The sequence below is a fragment of the Corylus avellana genome, chromosome ca10 (genome assembly GCF_901000735.1).
Source record: "Corylus avellana chromosome ca10, CavTom2PMs-1.0".
NCBI classification, from domain to species: domain Eukaryota; kingdom Viridiplantae; phylum Streptophyta; class Magnoliopsida; order Fagales; family Betulaceae; genus Corylus; species Corylus avellana.
This window is the reverse complement of record NC_081550.1, coordinates 10005050-10021908: the sequence shown is the minus strand read 5'-3', so window position 1 is coordinate 10021908 and position 16859 is coordinate 10005050. Positions and strand designations below refer to the sequence as shown.

The following is a 16859-nucleotide window of genomic DNA, read 5'->3' as shown; positions in this document are numbered from 1 at the left end:
TTAAACCCGAAAGTAAAAAAAAAAAAAATTAAAAAAAAAATTAAAAAAGTGCAAACCTAAGTTAATAAAGACCATAAAAAGGGGAGATTGTTGTGATCACTTTTCTTGTATGAATATTTATTTCATACTAGAAATTTGCTTTCACAAATAAACACCGGGGAAGAAAGCATAAAAGGATTCAGACATATGAATCCACCGACTACGACAAAGTGTATATATGTATATAAACTAAAAAGTTAATTTTCTTTTCTTTTTTTAATTTTAATTTTTTTAGTTTTTAATTTTATTAATTTTTATTTCAGTTTTTAAGAGAATAAAGGTATTATTGGAATATAATTAAAAAAAATTGGATTTTTTGATACACTTTAGTAGTTTGATGTACCACTTTAGCACAAAACTTCATGGGGCTATTTCAAAAACAGTCATTAGTTCACAAGGATTTTTTAATATTTTATATTTTAGTTTTTAAAAGAATAAGTGTATTATAGCAATATAAAAAAGTGACATTTTTTACACACTTTGGTAGTTTGATGAGCAACTTTAGCGCATTTGAACATTGTGTGACTCTTTTAAAATCGGTAGTTAGTTGAAGGGACTTTTTTATATGTTTTTCCTTTTTTTAATTATTATTTTTTTTTTAATTTTTTTTTAAATTAAGTGGATAAATATCCCCTTTCAATTGCAAAAAGTTTGATAATCTAAAAAACAATACAATCAGTCTCTCCAAAATTTCATTACTTTGGAAAAACGTTTTCTTCAAATCATCTAGTATCCTTGAGGATATTCGGTTTGAGTAATAATATAAGGAGTACTAGAGTCCTTCTAGAGTCCTCTAAATGTAATGTAGCATTTAAAATCACCAATAGATCAAAACTTAATAATGATCCTTTAAAATTTAATAGTAATTTTAAAAATCACATTTGGGAAGACTCCAATCCTCCTTATATCATTACTCAATTTGGTTTAACTTCATTTGTGCATAACCCAGTTAAACAACAAATCTGATATTCATTTCTCTTACAACATCAACAGATTTTCTCCAACAATTTATAGCAAGTCATGGCAGCCTGATCTCAAAACTGTGCTTAACTTCGATTCCAGCATCTACTTCTTTATGGGAATCACTCAAAACCTAACATAGTTGCAATTTTAACCATACTGCCATTGAGCAAGGAAGCAACAATCCCTTTCATGAAATAGCTGCAAAATATTGCAAAGCTGCTGCAGTGATTTTCCAAACGCCACCTAAATCTGCACTCTCAGCAATTTGCCAATTATTCCAGCTTGAGGATTGAGCACTCAGTTCTTTGGGATCAACACGGCAAGTGAAAAAGGAACAAAGTAATGCTACTACACACTCATCTTACCAAGCTGATATGGTTGTGCCCATCAGCCTTTGAATCAACCATTGTTAAGAAAAATAAAGATGACATTACCACATCAATGGAATAAGATAAAAGTGTAGTGTAGTATGTTACACACAGACAAGTACTTGGTAGCTCAACATGGATATGATAATGACTCCTGAGTTTCACCAAGACACTTGGTCAATTACAGTCCTAAACTCCAAACTCATAAAGAGGCTTCATTGCTTTCGACTTGCAAGCCAACTTTCCAGGAAATAGACTAGAGACTAACATGGACTCGCTTCTTTCCTAATATGGACTCAACTAACATGGACTTTTCCTACTATAGTTTCCAGCAAAACAGAGCCGACATTTATAAACATGGCACTTTTGCTGAATTATATATTTAATAATCAGTTGAATCATAAATTTACATAAAGCCAGCCCTAATGGTGGGAGAGGAGCCTGGTTAAGAAATCCCAAAGCAGCTTCCTCAGCTGTCCATTACATTAGTCACAACAATAGGGAACTCCAAACCTTCAGTGCAAAGATGATGTCAGAAAGAGGCTGAATTTGTTCTTCGAAGCTGATACTTTGTTTCAGGTGATGATTCACAAGGCGACATTTGATCAAATTCCTACAGGACCAAAAGCAAACATCCATATTGGAATAAAGTAAACATTGAAAAGTATAGAAGGACAAGAGCTTTGGAGAGAAGAAATATTTATAGAAACATCTACCAAGGACATTTGGTATATAGCAATAGGAAAAAGTTACTGTAGAGATCCCCGCAGTTTAATCACTCTGCAGGGTTTAAATTTAACAAATCACTTCTTGAAGTATGTTTCTTCATCAAATTCCTCCTTCGGTACACCTGTTCTTAGGTTTCTTAACAGTAAACAGTGACACAGTGACTGATGGCCATGTTATCGCTAGGGATTTATTAACATGTGTACATATTATTGAGTACCAATTAACTTTGCCACATCATTTAAAAAAATGTTGTATTAGAAAAACAAAGAAAAGAAGAAAATGAAAGAAAAAAAAAAGGTGGTTGTTGGCCTTTGGAGATCATTCAAGCACCCCATGGCCTTTTGGGGGGTGGTTCGTAGCCAAATTGATGGCAGGCTGCCCCCAACAACCTTTAATTTTTATTTTTTATTTTTTTATTGATGTGGCAAAGTTAACTGGTGTAGACTTGATGATATTTACATGAGTCGATAAATTGATTTATCTGTTTGTAACGTGGCCATCAACCTACAAGTCACTATTCACCGTTAAAAGAACCTAATAGCAAATATACGAAATTGGCAATTTGATAACAAAATATACGTTAAGGAGTAATTTAATAAAATTTAAACCTTAGAAAACAATTTGATAAAAGGTTAAACCATAGGACCTCAAAAATAATTTTCCCATAACAATATGTCAAGAGACTACTCTTATATCACAGCAAGTAGTAACTCATCCTCATCAAGATTTGAATTTCCTAATAAAACAAAGGCATTAAATTAACTCTAAGTGCATCTAGCAACAAAATATTAGATGGTTAACTACAGAAAATAGTATAGCATAAAATAGTATCAGCAAACATGTTGTCCAATTTTATAAAAAGCTGTACAGCAAGCAATTTAGTTGGAGGCCATTGTTGGATGGCATTTCTTTTGACTCTATCGGTGAATTGAGGTTGTTTGGTTGGAGAGAGATTTTGAGGAAGGGAAGGTGTTGGAGGTAGTGAAAGCTATGAATGGTGACAAGACACTGGACCTTGACGGTTACTCTATGGCATTTTTCCAAGCTTGCTAAGTTGTTTTAAAAGAAGACATCATGAAGGTCTTTCGTGATTTCCCTACTAGAGGTAATTTTGAAAGGAACCTCAATGCTATGTTTACCGCCCTCATTACAAAGATTCCAAAGGCTATTGATCCTAAGCATTTTCGCCTGATCAATCTAGTGAGTGACATTTACAAATTTTTTTGGCAAGTATCATTCCTAAGATTCTAGCAAACATACTAAAGATAGTTTTGGAGAATACTATTTTTAAGTCACAGAATGCTTTCATCCGAGGTAGGCAGATCCTATATCCTATTCTTATTGCCAATGAATGCCTTGATAGTACAATAAGATTTGGACAATCGGGTGATCTCTACAAAATAGACTTAGAAAAAGCTTATGATCATGTTAATTGAGATTTTCTGATGTACATGCTAAGAAGGTGTAGTTTTAAGGGGAAATTGTGCTCATGGATAGCTCATTGTATTTCTTTGGTGCATTGCTCAATTTTGGTGAATGGCACTCCTACTGGTTTCTTTAATAGCTCCCGTGGCTTGAGAGAAGGGGACTTTCTATCTTCTTTGTTGTTTGTCATTGTGATAGAGGCTTCGGGTATGATGATTTCTACTACAGTGAGTAAGGGTTTGTTGTCCGACTTCTCTGTGGGAACATGGAATGTGTTTTTTTTTTTTTAATTAATTAATTAATTTTTTATTTTTTATTTAAAAAAAAAAAAAATTGTATAGATCAAAAAAAGCGCAATGCGCCTCTAAGTACACAAGAAAGTATATATAGGTAGTCCAACTTAAAACCCAAAGACAAAACCCAATAAGACCCAACCCAAAAAACCCAACTAGTAAACACATCCAAACAGCAAAACCAAAAAAAGAACCCAAAGACTAAAGCCTACAATAGCCATCAGCCCTAAAAACCCAAAGCCCCTAATGCACCTTTGGAGGAAAGGAAAATGCATTTTTGGTCCCAACACAACCCGCCGGTGATGGCACCTCTCCGGAGAAGGTCTCTCTCTAGCCTCATAATTGATGGAGCATTCTAAATTCTTGAGTTCCCTATTTCCTTTCACCTTTGAGGTGTAGGGCTCCTGCTCTTCTTCAATATTCAAAAAGAGACTCAAAAGACTTTTCTCGTCACTTCCTTCACCATTAGACAATCCCACAATGGAGGCAAATTTCGCCGCATCTAGTGCGACCTCCGAATAGTTCTCCACCCCCTTCTCCGAAGTTTCCGCCACAACTTCGACAAACAACTCCTTGTTCTTATGCAACTGCTGAGCAATCTTTTCCTTCACTCTCCGGGCATACCCTATTTGAGATTTGGAGATAGAGGAGTAAATTGGAGTACCACCCTCCGACATGTGAGGAAAAGGTTCGCTGGGTCTCAAACCCAGCTCGGCCGCGTGCTTCTTCAAAGAACAGACCTGTGATTCTTCAACAACACCCTTGGAACCCTTAACTGACGATGAAGCCTCCTTCATCGCAGGCAGAGAAGGAGAAGCATTTCTAGACCCTAAAAACCCCCAACGGAGCAACCCTTTCCCCGATGCAATCTTAATAGGCTCAACCTCCTTTGCCGGAACAGCACCAACTCCCACCGGAGGGACAAAGACCACCGCTAGAGACTCTGGAGAGCCAGAGGCCTCTGTCGGAGAGACAAGGGCCTCCGCCGTATCAGCAGGAGAAACAGTCACCGGAGTGGTCAACCGGATCTGGGCAGTCTCCAACAACAAAGCAACCTCCGTCGAAGAGACAGGGGCCTCCACCGTAGTAGCGTGAGAAACAGGGGCCGCCGCCGCAGCAGCATGAGAAGACCCTGACGCATAGCCCTGATGAGGTAACTCCAGAACCTCCACCAACGCAAGCGCGGAATCATCACTGGAAACCACGGCGAGACCACCAGCGACCGACGCAAATGACTCAGAAGCACAAGACTCCCGACGAGCGGCCGGAAACCTAACATCACCCGGCGAGGCAAACATGCACCGGGGAGACATTGGCAAATACTTAAAATGATGCTTCCAACCCTTGCGCCAACCGGACTTAGAGATACCCAGCGTGATTGGGCTTAAGGAAACACTAGCCCAACAAGGACCCGGCCCAATTCGGTTCGAAAAAAATTGCAGCGTCTTAATCTTCTTCTTCTTCTTCGTATGGTTAGCCACCGGGATAGAACATGCAACAGAATTAGTAGGCTCCAGCGTCTCCAACTCAAAACAATCCACCACTAACCGCGACTCATAATCTTCGAGCCCCAGCTCAAAAAAGGGCTTCACCGGGAATAGATCAAGAGGTTGCGAAGATCTTACCCTCCTCCCAACGAGGAGCACCTCAGAGTCAGGCGCCACTCAAAGAACCTCCTCAAAGGAGCGCCCAGAATGACATCCAGAAGTGGATTCTCCCAAACCAAACTTGAGCTGCGTCCCCGGAACAAAGTGCATAGAGGCCTGAATCCTCCGCAACTCACTTGCAAATTGACGCCATCCCCTCCCATCACAGCCCTCTGGGAGCCAAATGATTCCTTTACGACCTCCCTCGGCAAAGACAACCACCTCCAAGAAGCTACCTGCCTTATTGACACCCCCATGCACATCAAAGCCTTATCAACCTCATGGTAAGACTTGGCAATATCAACCTTCACCTGAGATTGACTCGCCTCCTCAACTGTATCCACCAACCATGAAGCACAAGGTTGACTCACGAAGATTACCCCTACAAACCCTTTTCTCTTTTTCCTCCAAACGAAGATCAGGACACCCTTCCTTTGCCGACAGGCAAAAAGATTTCGCTTCAATGAAGAATGCCGTTCCATTGAGGCTCACCAGAGCCTAGCGCACAGCGCTGCCGCTAAGGCGGAAAACTATCTTACTAACCTAAAAAGTGTAGAGAGAGAGAGAAAAAAAAAAGTGTTATGGGAACATGGAATGTTAGTGGGATTGATATCTCTCATCTTCTGTTTGTGGATGATACTTTGATTTTCTGTGAAGCAAACCAAAATCATCTACGTCATTTGCTGTTCTTGTTCTTATGTTTTGGAGCTGTCGGGCTTGAAGATCAATTTGGCTAAGTCGGAATTGATTCCTATGGGAAATGTTGATAATGTGGATGAGTTGGTTAGGTATTCTAGGATGTGGGATTTCTTCTTTGCCTTTGAAGTATCTTGATCTTCTGTTGGGGGTCTCCTACAAGGACAAGCCTATTTGCGACTGTTATTGAAAAGATCAGTTGGCTAGTTGAAAAAAGGAAGTAGATGTCTAAGTGTGGTAGGGTTATCCTAATTAAGAGCACATTTTCTAATTTGCCTACGTATTTCATGTCCCTCTTCCCTTTTCCTGTGGGTGTTGCAAATCATATTGAGAAGGTTTAGCAAGATTCTTATGGGGTGAATTAGGCAAAGAGTTCAAATATCATTTGGTAAGTTATTCCATGGTTTGTTCTCCAAGGGAAGGTTGGGGGTTGATGTTCAATGTGCTCTCTTAGGAAAATGGCTATGGAGCTATGTGCATGAGAGAAAGGCTAAATGGAGAGTTGTGGTGAGCTCTAAGTTTAACAGTTCATGGGATGGGTCGTTTTCTAAAGAATCTCTTGCAACGTAAGGGCAGGGGTTATGAAAGAATATTAGGAGGGATTGGGGGAAGTTTTCTAGTTAGAGTGAGACAGGAAGGTGAAGACAAGCTTTGGTGGGCCCCTCCAAAGGAAGCTTGTTTGATGTTAGATCCTTCTATAATATCTTGGTTGTAATGATGGCCTTCTTTTCCCTTGGAAGAGCGTTTGGCAGACTAAGATTCCTTTGAAGGCAGCCTTTTTTTCTTAGTTGCCATTGACAATCTTAAGAAGTAGCATGTTGTTGTGGTCGATAGATGTTGTATGTATAAAAGGAATAGGAAGTCCATGGACAATTTTCTTCTCCATGGTGGGGTTGCTTGTGCCTTATGGAATGTTTTTTTTTTTTTTTGTACTTTGGTCTGTCTTGAGTTATGTAGTTGAGTTGTATGCTTGTTGGTGAACTGTCAGCAGCATTCAGAGTGTTACTATGTGGAAGATAGTGCATTTGTGCCTTTTGTGGAAGAAAATGAATGACATAAGTTTTGAGGACCGTGAGAGGACGTTAGACGAATACAAGTCTTTTTTCTTTAATACTCTGTATCTTTAGACAGCTGTGTTTGTTTATCCTTTGGTGCTTAGTTACTATGATTTCCTTATTCTTTTTATCCTTCTAGCTAGGTAATTTCTCCTTCTAGCTATATGTTTTCTTTTATATACTTCGTGTGTAGCTAGGGCCGCCTTACGCTTTTTAATAATATCTTAATTACTTACAAAAAAAAAAAAATTAGTAGTTAAATGACCCAACTAGGTAACTCCAACAGGTCCAATGTCATGCTCCAGTATGCTCACCTATTTTGCTGGAAAAGCTTATAAACTGGGCAAGTCATAAGAAAGGTGAGACATAGGCTTGAAAATCTAATCTTAATTATAAGACGTAATTAAATGCCGCTAAATCATGCATATTTCGACACCAACATCAATAAAATAATAGTTTATGTATACATGCATAACTTGTATGTAAATTCACATCCACTAACACAAACACTGATAGATAGGTAAGAGTAATAAGTCTAAATGCACACATCTCTATATGCACAACATCCTAATTACAGCTTCATTTAATTAAATGTTCATATTCATAAGCAATAATACCAACAAGCCGTAAGCATATCAACTTTTCCTTGGTAAGTGCCATTTAAAGTGAATTTGTTTTCTCTTAATGTCTAACTATGGCATTCTGATTGTTTTTTAGCCAAATTACAGCGTTAACCCCACATTGCAACAATGATCAGGCCAAAAATGAATGACTTGTTATGAGACCATGCAAACAGAAGTAATTCTTAAACAATGAGAGGCCAAATAGAAAATTCATTCATTAGCAGCAATTGTAATGGTTAACTAACTAAGTCTTTGACTTTCTTATTTGAGTCCCTTCTAGGAAAGAACTGCGTTTTTTATGCATATGCAAGAAAAAAAATTCTTGTGCAGTGAAAAATGCAAGCACAGAGTCAACCCTAAACTTAAAAGGACGAGAAGTACAACTACACTACAAGTTATCAATTATCCTCTCTTAAGGGGAGAATGGAATATGTTGATTGATAGGAAAGACCTCCAACCACTCTCAAGCCATCCTCACAGGGACAATCCATCAATCATCATCAATCAAGTTCTACTTCCATAAATGATGTCATTCCCCTCAAGTATATCATTAAGCAGATATAAGGCACCCAATCAGGTACATGCTAGACTTCATGTAGCTCTTTATTCCAATTTAGGCCCTTGCCTTCTATGTTTTGATTCATGTTTGAGGATGAAATTAGTTGCTAAAGATCCTTAAAATAGTATTTGCTCCCTTAGTTTGCTTCACTTTTGGGAGATTTTTGAGAACATGGAACAAAGGAAATTGACTCTAGATCAGGACCATCCAGTAGCCTAAAGATGTTGTGATTCAAACATGTAAGCTGGACGTTCAACAATGTCTCAGGATGAGGCTCACTAACAAGTTGACAATAGTCCAATCAGTATGGGACCTCCTGACCTAGCGGAAGCGAAACTAATTAAAATTGACAGTAAGACTCAAAATAGAGAGGAAAATAACTCAAGAATATTTGATTGATTTTGAATGCTTAAGTCGTGCGACATGTACATTATATAGAGGAGAAATTGGAACAAAAAAAAAATTACTTGTAAAGATAAATTAATTGCAGACAGCTCTTATTTCAAGCAAAATACTCTCACTTGCAAACTACTCCTATTATGCTTCATTAATACTAGATAAATTAAGAAATTGCAGTTAACTGCAGTTGGCCTTTCTGTGAGTAAACCTGGGCCAGCATTCAATGCTGGTCAAAATCATATGGTTGCCCGGTTGGTTAAATGCTATTAGTGGCAATTCATCCTACATAACGTCCATACAACCTAGACCAAAACTTCCCATTAGGTCAATGCCATACTGTGTAAATAACCAGAGGCCAGAAAAGAAAATGACTCTTCTGAATAATCACCACATCCAGCAGGTAAACCAAACTTAGTTTATTAAAACTCTCCATAGAAATACTATGATATTGTTTGACAAAAGAAAAAAAAAAAAAAATCTGCGCACATTGATCATATTTCAACCTTGGATGATTAATCACCCGAAAATAAAAGCAAATGATAAATGACAGTGTGTCTGTCTAGTGCCAAGTAAAATGCAGCTTTTCTTCATCCAAACCATATGTTTTACACCTAAAACTGTTGACAAGATCCCAAATCCAATGCTTATGATTTGTCTTTGAAGGGAACCTTAGATATTACAGCCGACTCCCAACACTACCAAAACCTCCCATTCTCTAGCTATGCAACATTTAGAGCTGAGACCTACCCCAACACCAAAATGGTGGATGAAGTGTGAAATCTGCTGTTGGTTAACAAATACTTATAATAAAGCCTTTAGCTAAATCCATCTTAGGGCTTGATACAAAATAAAGAACAAAAGCATCATGAAAAGATATTGATGTACATAATATACTTTGGAATTTTAAAGTACATCCACAAACAGCTATAAACCTAAAATAGCCCCCTCACAACCAGAAGCAGATGTCCGTGGAGCACTAACAATGAACATAGGACACAGGAAATTACAAGATACAGACACATAGAAGGCAAATTTTATTTTTTTTTTGTGGGGGGGAAGGGGGGCCGGGGATGAAAAGCTTATCTAACCAGGAGAGGAATCAAACCAAAATAATTAATAACTCAATTCAAGAACTGCACAACCCATAATTCACTATTTATCAGAGTCTAAAATTTCCTCTATTTCCAAAAAAAAAAAAAAAAAAAGAAGAGGAAGGATTGAACCAGATCAATCTAGTTTACTAAACATTCGCCTTTTTTTTTTTTTACCTTCTCTATTCTGCAAAGGTGAGAAGAGATGGAAAAGATGGGATAATTTGGAGTCTCTAGAAGAAGAAAACATTCTCAGATAAGTACTATGACACTTTACAGAAATTCTACCACTGCATTTGCGTGGACGAATATTTGATGTGTAGATCATTATTCAATTTGTGCTGCATAGGTAAACGAAATGCTCAACCTATACCATTTACTGCTTGGTAGCAAGGTAGTTTTGGTCCCTTTTATTTTTCATAGTTTGGTATGTCGTGGCTAGGCCAGTGATTGACTCATAGGATGACAGAAATATTATCTCGTTTGTTATTCTGTCGCATTTGTCATGATATATATGGGGCAAGAAGAAGAGCCACACAATTTTGGAGTTGCCGATCTCGCTGTTTTAAAACTGAAGTTCATTTTTTGACACTTCCATTTGTTTGGATGGCATATTTATATTATTCCTTCACTTCCCTTAAAATTCTTTTAGATATTTTCGATTTTTAGATCTCAACTTTTTAGGGATATTCTTTTTCACAATGCCCGTGTCCTCTTAAATTATGGGAGTAAAAGCAACTATAAATCAAAAGGTGATTTTTAATATGTTTGACTATAAAAGTCTATGAGTCAAAGTCTACATGTATCCAGCTGTCCGGTAGCATTGTTAAAGAGTCAGTAAGCGAGCTATCACTAAAATAGTAAAGTCCCAGGTTTTAAGGTCTGATTCATTCTAGAATCTAGTGAGTTCACCTCGATAAATAGGCAGGCTTGCATGCATTTCATAATGATGAATGAATGAAAGAAATCAGTTCCTAAGACTCTTCTGGTTGATTCCAGAGTTTGAAGGCAAAAACCTTCATATAATTAAGATCAGATCTTGATTTCAGATCTGTCAGAGGAGGAACCCTCCCACTTCTAATTCCATATATAACATCCCACCCCTTCTTTTTTTTATGATGGGAAACCTCGACAAGGCAGAGCCCTTCGGACCTACCCCTGCGGAGTAAACCTCAGACCTATGCACCGCACTCTCGGAAGTTTCCCTACACGGATCAAAATAAATTGCTAGCTTTTTACACCAGGGAGAGTTTGCACCTAGGCTAGCAAGTCTCAAACTTAGGATCTAAGAGTACTAGCAACAGCTTCCCTTTGATTTTTCCTAAGTTTAGGGAACAAAACTACTTTTTACTTCCCTATTCAAATATTTCACAATAGTTTCCCTTACCTTTCCCTATACCATTGAAGTATTATTTATTTACAAAATACAAGTTCCACACCTACCCTCCAATAAAATACTTGTTGGTATTTTCCTGCTCTGCGGCATTTATATATTTTATTAGTCATCCAGAAAAAAATAATCATAGAGATAAATATTGTACAAGTAACATCTATACCAACCCATGTATTGGCAAAATTAACATTCTACATAAACAATACAATATTTAATATACATGCAGATAAATCATTTTCCGTTAATGATGACCAGAGAAGAATGAATGAGTACATGTTTGCAAGCAAGATCTGGAGTATTCTCTTTTTTATTCTTTTTTTCTTTTGGGTCACAAATTGGACATGAGAAAAAAAAAAAAAAAAAAAAAAAGATTGCATCACGACAGTTTATAGAAAAACATAGTAAGTTAGGTATCACAACTCATAAAGAGACAATTATAACTGACATAAAGCACAAATATATAGTTGTGTACCCATCAGAATAATCTGGTGAGCGGCAGTGTATAACTTGCTTTGCATAAAAACACACAACACTACTGTCTGTGTCCACAAATTAGAGGTCAGAACAATTCATGGTGAAGAAATTGTCCTAAATGCTGCTTCATCTATTAAGTAGCGACAGAGATCCCCAATCTTGGTCTTACTTCATTTTATATCCTCCAAAGCAATTAAACCACACAGGCTGACAAAGTATTTATATTAGGAACACAGCATTATTTTGCTTAGATAGCCACCACTTCCATCAAGGACGGAGATAACACACTCAACACGATCAACATAGATAAATACCAGATATTTTCTATTTAGTGCGATAATGAACATTTATGCCGAAAACTAGTGGCTTTTTTATTGCACAATGGACTACTCAGAAAGTTTTTTATCAACAAAGTTGCAGGATAACAGAAACACAGTCAAGTTTATTTACCTAAAACCAATTACTACAGAAACCCATTTCTAAAGTTAATCAAAACCTTCAAACCAGATTTAAGGTAGGAGATGACTTTAAGATTAGGTTTTGGAATGACAAGTGGTGTGACATCAGGCCCTCAAGGAAGCTTTTCCAGTTTTGTATAATATAGCTCACATCAAGGATGCCTCCTTGGCAGATCATTTTGAGGTTTCTTGTAGCTGCCATTTGTGGAACGTAAGCCTTATCAGAGTGGCTCACGATTGGGAGATTGAAGTCTTTGCTTCATTTTTCAATTTGTTGTATTCCTTTGGAGCAGGCAGAAAAGGTGAAGATCAGCTTTGTTGGGTCCTTTCCAAGAGAGAGTTGTTCAATGTTAGATCGTTTTATAACGTCTTTGTCCCCCATGATGGCACTCATTTCCCTCAAAAGTGTAAACGGTAGAATAAGGTCCCCTTGAGAGCGGTGTTCTTTGCTTGGTCGGTTGCCCTAGGGAAAATCCTTATCATCGATAACCTTAGGAACTGGCATTTCATTGTAGTGGACTGGTGCTATATATGTAAGAGATGTGGGGAGTCTGTAGATCATCTTTTTCTACATTGTGAGTTGCTAGTGCCTTATGAAGTGCTATCTTTAGTCCTACTACTCTTATTTGGGTAATACCTAGGAGAGTGGTTGACTTGTTCGCTTGTTTTTTTTTTTTTTTTTTTGTGTAAGTAATCAACAATCATTAAAAGCAAAAACCGCTACTCAGGTGCATAAAGAGAAAACAAGGGAAACACCTAACTACAAGGAGAAAAAAGAATAAGAAAATTATGAAAACTAAGCTTCCATGGAGCTAAAAATGCAGCTATCCAAGTGTATAGAGTTAAAAAGAAAAAAGACTCGAATTCTGCCAACATCCTCTCACGATCCTCAAAACTTCTGTCATTTCTTTCCCTCTAAAGACACTACAAGAGGCAAGAATGCACCATCTTCCACCTATTTGCTTGTTGGAGAGGGTTGAGTGGCAATCCCCAAAGTGCAACAGTGTGGAAGATGATTTCATCCTGTCTTTTGTGGTGTATTTGAAGGAAAAGAAATGCTTAGGGTTTTGAAGACCGCAAGATGATGGTGGCGGATTTAAAATCCTTCTTCAATACTCTTTTCCACTAGGCTTATTTTCATGATTTTTTTTATTCTTTTTTCTTTCTAGTTATGTGTTCTTCTTGTATACATGAGTGTGCCTTTTGCACTTTTAACGATATTTTGATTACTTATAAAAAAAAAAATTATTCAAAAAATTTCTAGAAGATTTCAAGGGAGATTTATCTACATTCTTTTTTTTGATAAGTAATAAGTATATTACCAAACGCGCAGAGGGGCACAACCCATGCACACAGGATGTATACAAAAGAACCCCTACTGATTAGAAAAAGAATTACAAAGCTCTAAAAAATAAGAAAATGTAGACTCATGCGAGTGAGACCAAGTCACTCTCCAAGAGAACAAAGTATTTAACTATCTACATTCTTAGTGAGACCTTCCAAATACTTTTCAGAAACAATGCGGTAAAAGCAACATTTTCATATGGTAATTTTTATAAGGCTCATTACAATTGTGATTCTCAATATAAGCAACTAAGGTTCGTGGTGCATAATCCAAATGCTCCACACATGCCAACATTGTTTCTCATTACAATCACACTACATATCATTGTGGTCTTCAAACTGCCCTTAGGTATCACATTTTCAAATTCAGTAAGAGTCATATATTACATTTCCTTTATTGATAGTTAAGATCTGTACTAATTTCATATAAACCATAGATTATAGAAGTCTATACTTGGCATAGAACTAAGATTCTTTATTCTTTACTTTTTAGTTGCCATCCAACTATAAGAATAAGTTAAATCAACTGATTATATGTTTGTAAAGAAATTCCTTCCTTTCTGTGCTCTATACATGAAAATTCTTGTTTCGATGAACTATCAGATTGGTTTATGTCTTCACCCAATAGATCTCGACTCCACAGTTCATCCTTCGCCATTTTCTTATAAGGGGAAGAGGTTCCATTTGATGTAGAAATCATATATTTGAGGTGGCAACAGCTAACTATCTTTACGAAGATGAAGAAGTTCACCACACAAGAAGTCAAACAAGTAATCAAAAGATAAACTTATGTAATAGAAACGCACGAGAAAACAAATAAAGATTAAAGTATCAATAATATAAACACATGAGAAAACAAATAAAGAACTAAAACCTGAGACACTGATGAAAGGTTTTCTTACCTTCTCTTTCTTGAGTTTGATATTCTCCTCTTCCAATAGTGAAACCTTGCCCACCAGTTCGTTATGGTAAGCCTGTGCAGTTCCACATGAATCAGCAATGGTCATGGATTATTGGTAAAGATAGGATCAACCAACATAAGTAAATTCAGAAAGGAAACAACACACTTAGAAGCTTACCTGTTTTCTAGCTCGTGAGCGCGCAGCTGATTCCCTGTTCTTGATTTTTCTCTTTAGCCTCCTTTCCATAGTCTTCTCCAACGTATCTGAGCCATTCCTTTTCCGTCCTGGCATTGTTGTATCTGATAAGGTGCCAGTTGAAGGGGATGATGACAAACCCATTTTCAGAGAAAAACTCTGCTCAGCCATATCCAACTCCATGGTAGGACCTATAGAAGCATCAGCAAAAAGCCCTGCTTGTACCAAGAAGTCTTCTAAAGTCATTTCCCCAAGCGTCATATTTCTATCCTGACCCCTCATGCCTTCACCGTACCTCTTATTCTGCCCTTGTTGAATCTCTCTCCACACTTGATCAACCGTCTTCCCACTCAATGCCCTGGCCAATGTTGCACTGGCCTGCCGTTGGAGGGAAGACGACGACGAGGAGTTCTCATTGTCCATTCCCATGGATTGATTTGCTTCAGCAGTCCACACTTTCTGAAGAAGCTCATCAAGGTTCATGCTACCCACTGGTTTCCCCATGTCTCCCAACTGATTTTTAACTTCGTCTAGGGTGAGGTTATACCATGAGCTCTGCCTTAACAATGGGGATGGCTGTAAATGAGGCTGTTGGCCATTGGCTTGAGACCCCATTGTTTGAATCCCCATAGAACAAAAACCTATAGTTGTAAAAAACGCAAGATTACTCAAAATTAGTAGGCAATGACTAGAAACCCTAGGGCGCTATTTGGGTAGGTTTTTTTAAAAAAAAATTAAATTAAATTAAAATAGTTCTACAACTGAAAGACCAAAAATAAAAATCAAGAAGAAGTAATGCGAATGAACACCGATGTATACCCAAATTACCTACCATACTGCTCAAACGAATTCTAGTAATGCTTCATTTGTTTTCTAACAAAATTCTTTCCAACCAAAAAATAAAATAAAAACTGACAGACACAGACAAATTTTCCCGACATTTCTCGGCAGCCAGAAGAGAGTGAAAGTGAGCCTAAAAAATCCATCTCTCATCCATTTATTTTAAACGAGAGATTTCCCTCCCTCCCTCCCACTCTCAAAGAAAGAGCAAGAAAGAGGGAAGTGCCAATCAAAGTTCTCACTTGGCATCGAATCAAAGCAAGAAAGATCGTATCAATCAAAATCAAATATTGAAATGTCAAAATTGAAGTTCATTATGCAATATAATAATAATAATAACAATAATAATAATAAAAGATTGTGATACCGCAGTAGCAGCCAAAAATTGTCAGAGATTATTTTTGAAACTGAAAATTAAAATAAAAGGAAGTAAAGAAGTAAAGAAAATCTACCAGGAGAAAATGGAAGAGAATTATGGGATGACGGGAAAATAGATCTTTTTCGCTGAGTCGTAAATTACACCAGGAACCCACGACTGGAGCAACAAAACACAACCCGGAGATTAGGAGATGAAAAGGAGGAACCCAAAATTAATGGCTTTTTCTGTTGTGTATTCAGTTTGAGGTTGGCTCATTGATTCTTTGCCTGTTGCACCTTCGTCTTCGACGCTGGGTCTGTCGCTTGAATCCATCGGGTCGGATCATTTCTCTTTTTCTTTTTTTCTTTTTTTAAAAGTCCTTTGTTTTGTTTTTAGTTTATTTGAGAAGGGTCCAGTTGGTTATCGAAAAAAATAATTAAATAAATGAGTAGACTAAAGCCTTCACTCCAGCTCAAATCCTTTCACCTCTAACAAATAATTCAATTGGTTGGGTATCACGCATCATGAAGCGAAAGTTATTAGTTTGAATTTTTATTCCTCTCTTATGTAGACGCATAAAAAAAAAAAATCAAATCAAATTCCTAACCATTTGAAAATTACCTTGCCATTAATCTTTGTTTTTTAATAATTAAGAAGGAATTAAATTAAAACTTGGAAATAATATATAATTGGTTGCTCATTGAAAGAATTTGATGAGTACCCTTTCTCTATTTTGACAAGACTTGAGCCCCATTAGAGCGAAGAGTTGGCTTATGGACATAGAAAAGCTACCCAGAGCTATGGGTTGTAAAATAGAGTAGAGAGTCAAGTATACCGCCTATAAGTTTTCTGAAGTAGCAAGAAGGTGGTGCACGAAGAGGGATTTGCTAATTATGTAATGGGGAAATGAGGAAGCTATTACGTAGGCCTGAATCAAGGAAGAGTTCAGTCAACAATACTCTCAAAATTCGAGAAAGAGGTTATTTGTAACACCCTCAAAACTAACCTT

At 37.2% G+C, this 16859-nt stretch overlaps 1 protein-coding gene across 1 annotated transcript; it reads right to left on the bottom strand.

Annotated features, from left to right (window-relative positions):
* Positions 1 to 1408: 1408 nt before the first annotated feature.
* Positions 1409 to 16201, bottom strand: LOC132164736 (ABSCISIC ACID-INSENSITIVE 5-like protein 2). The gene is made up of 4 exons (XM_059575291.1): positions 15945 to 16201; positions 14635 to 15293; positions 14458 to 14529; positions 1409 to 1983 (listed from the first exon to the last, which is right to left on the bottom strand). Exons 2-4 carry the CDS (start codon positions 15280 to 15282, stop codon positions 1903 to 1905), a joined length of 801 nt encoding a protein of 266 aa, XP_059431274.1. The 5' UTR covers positions 15283 to 15293; positions 15945 to 16201; the 3' UTR covers positions 1409 to 1902.
* Positions 16202 to 16859: the final 658 nt, after the last annotated feature.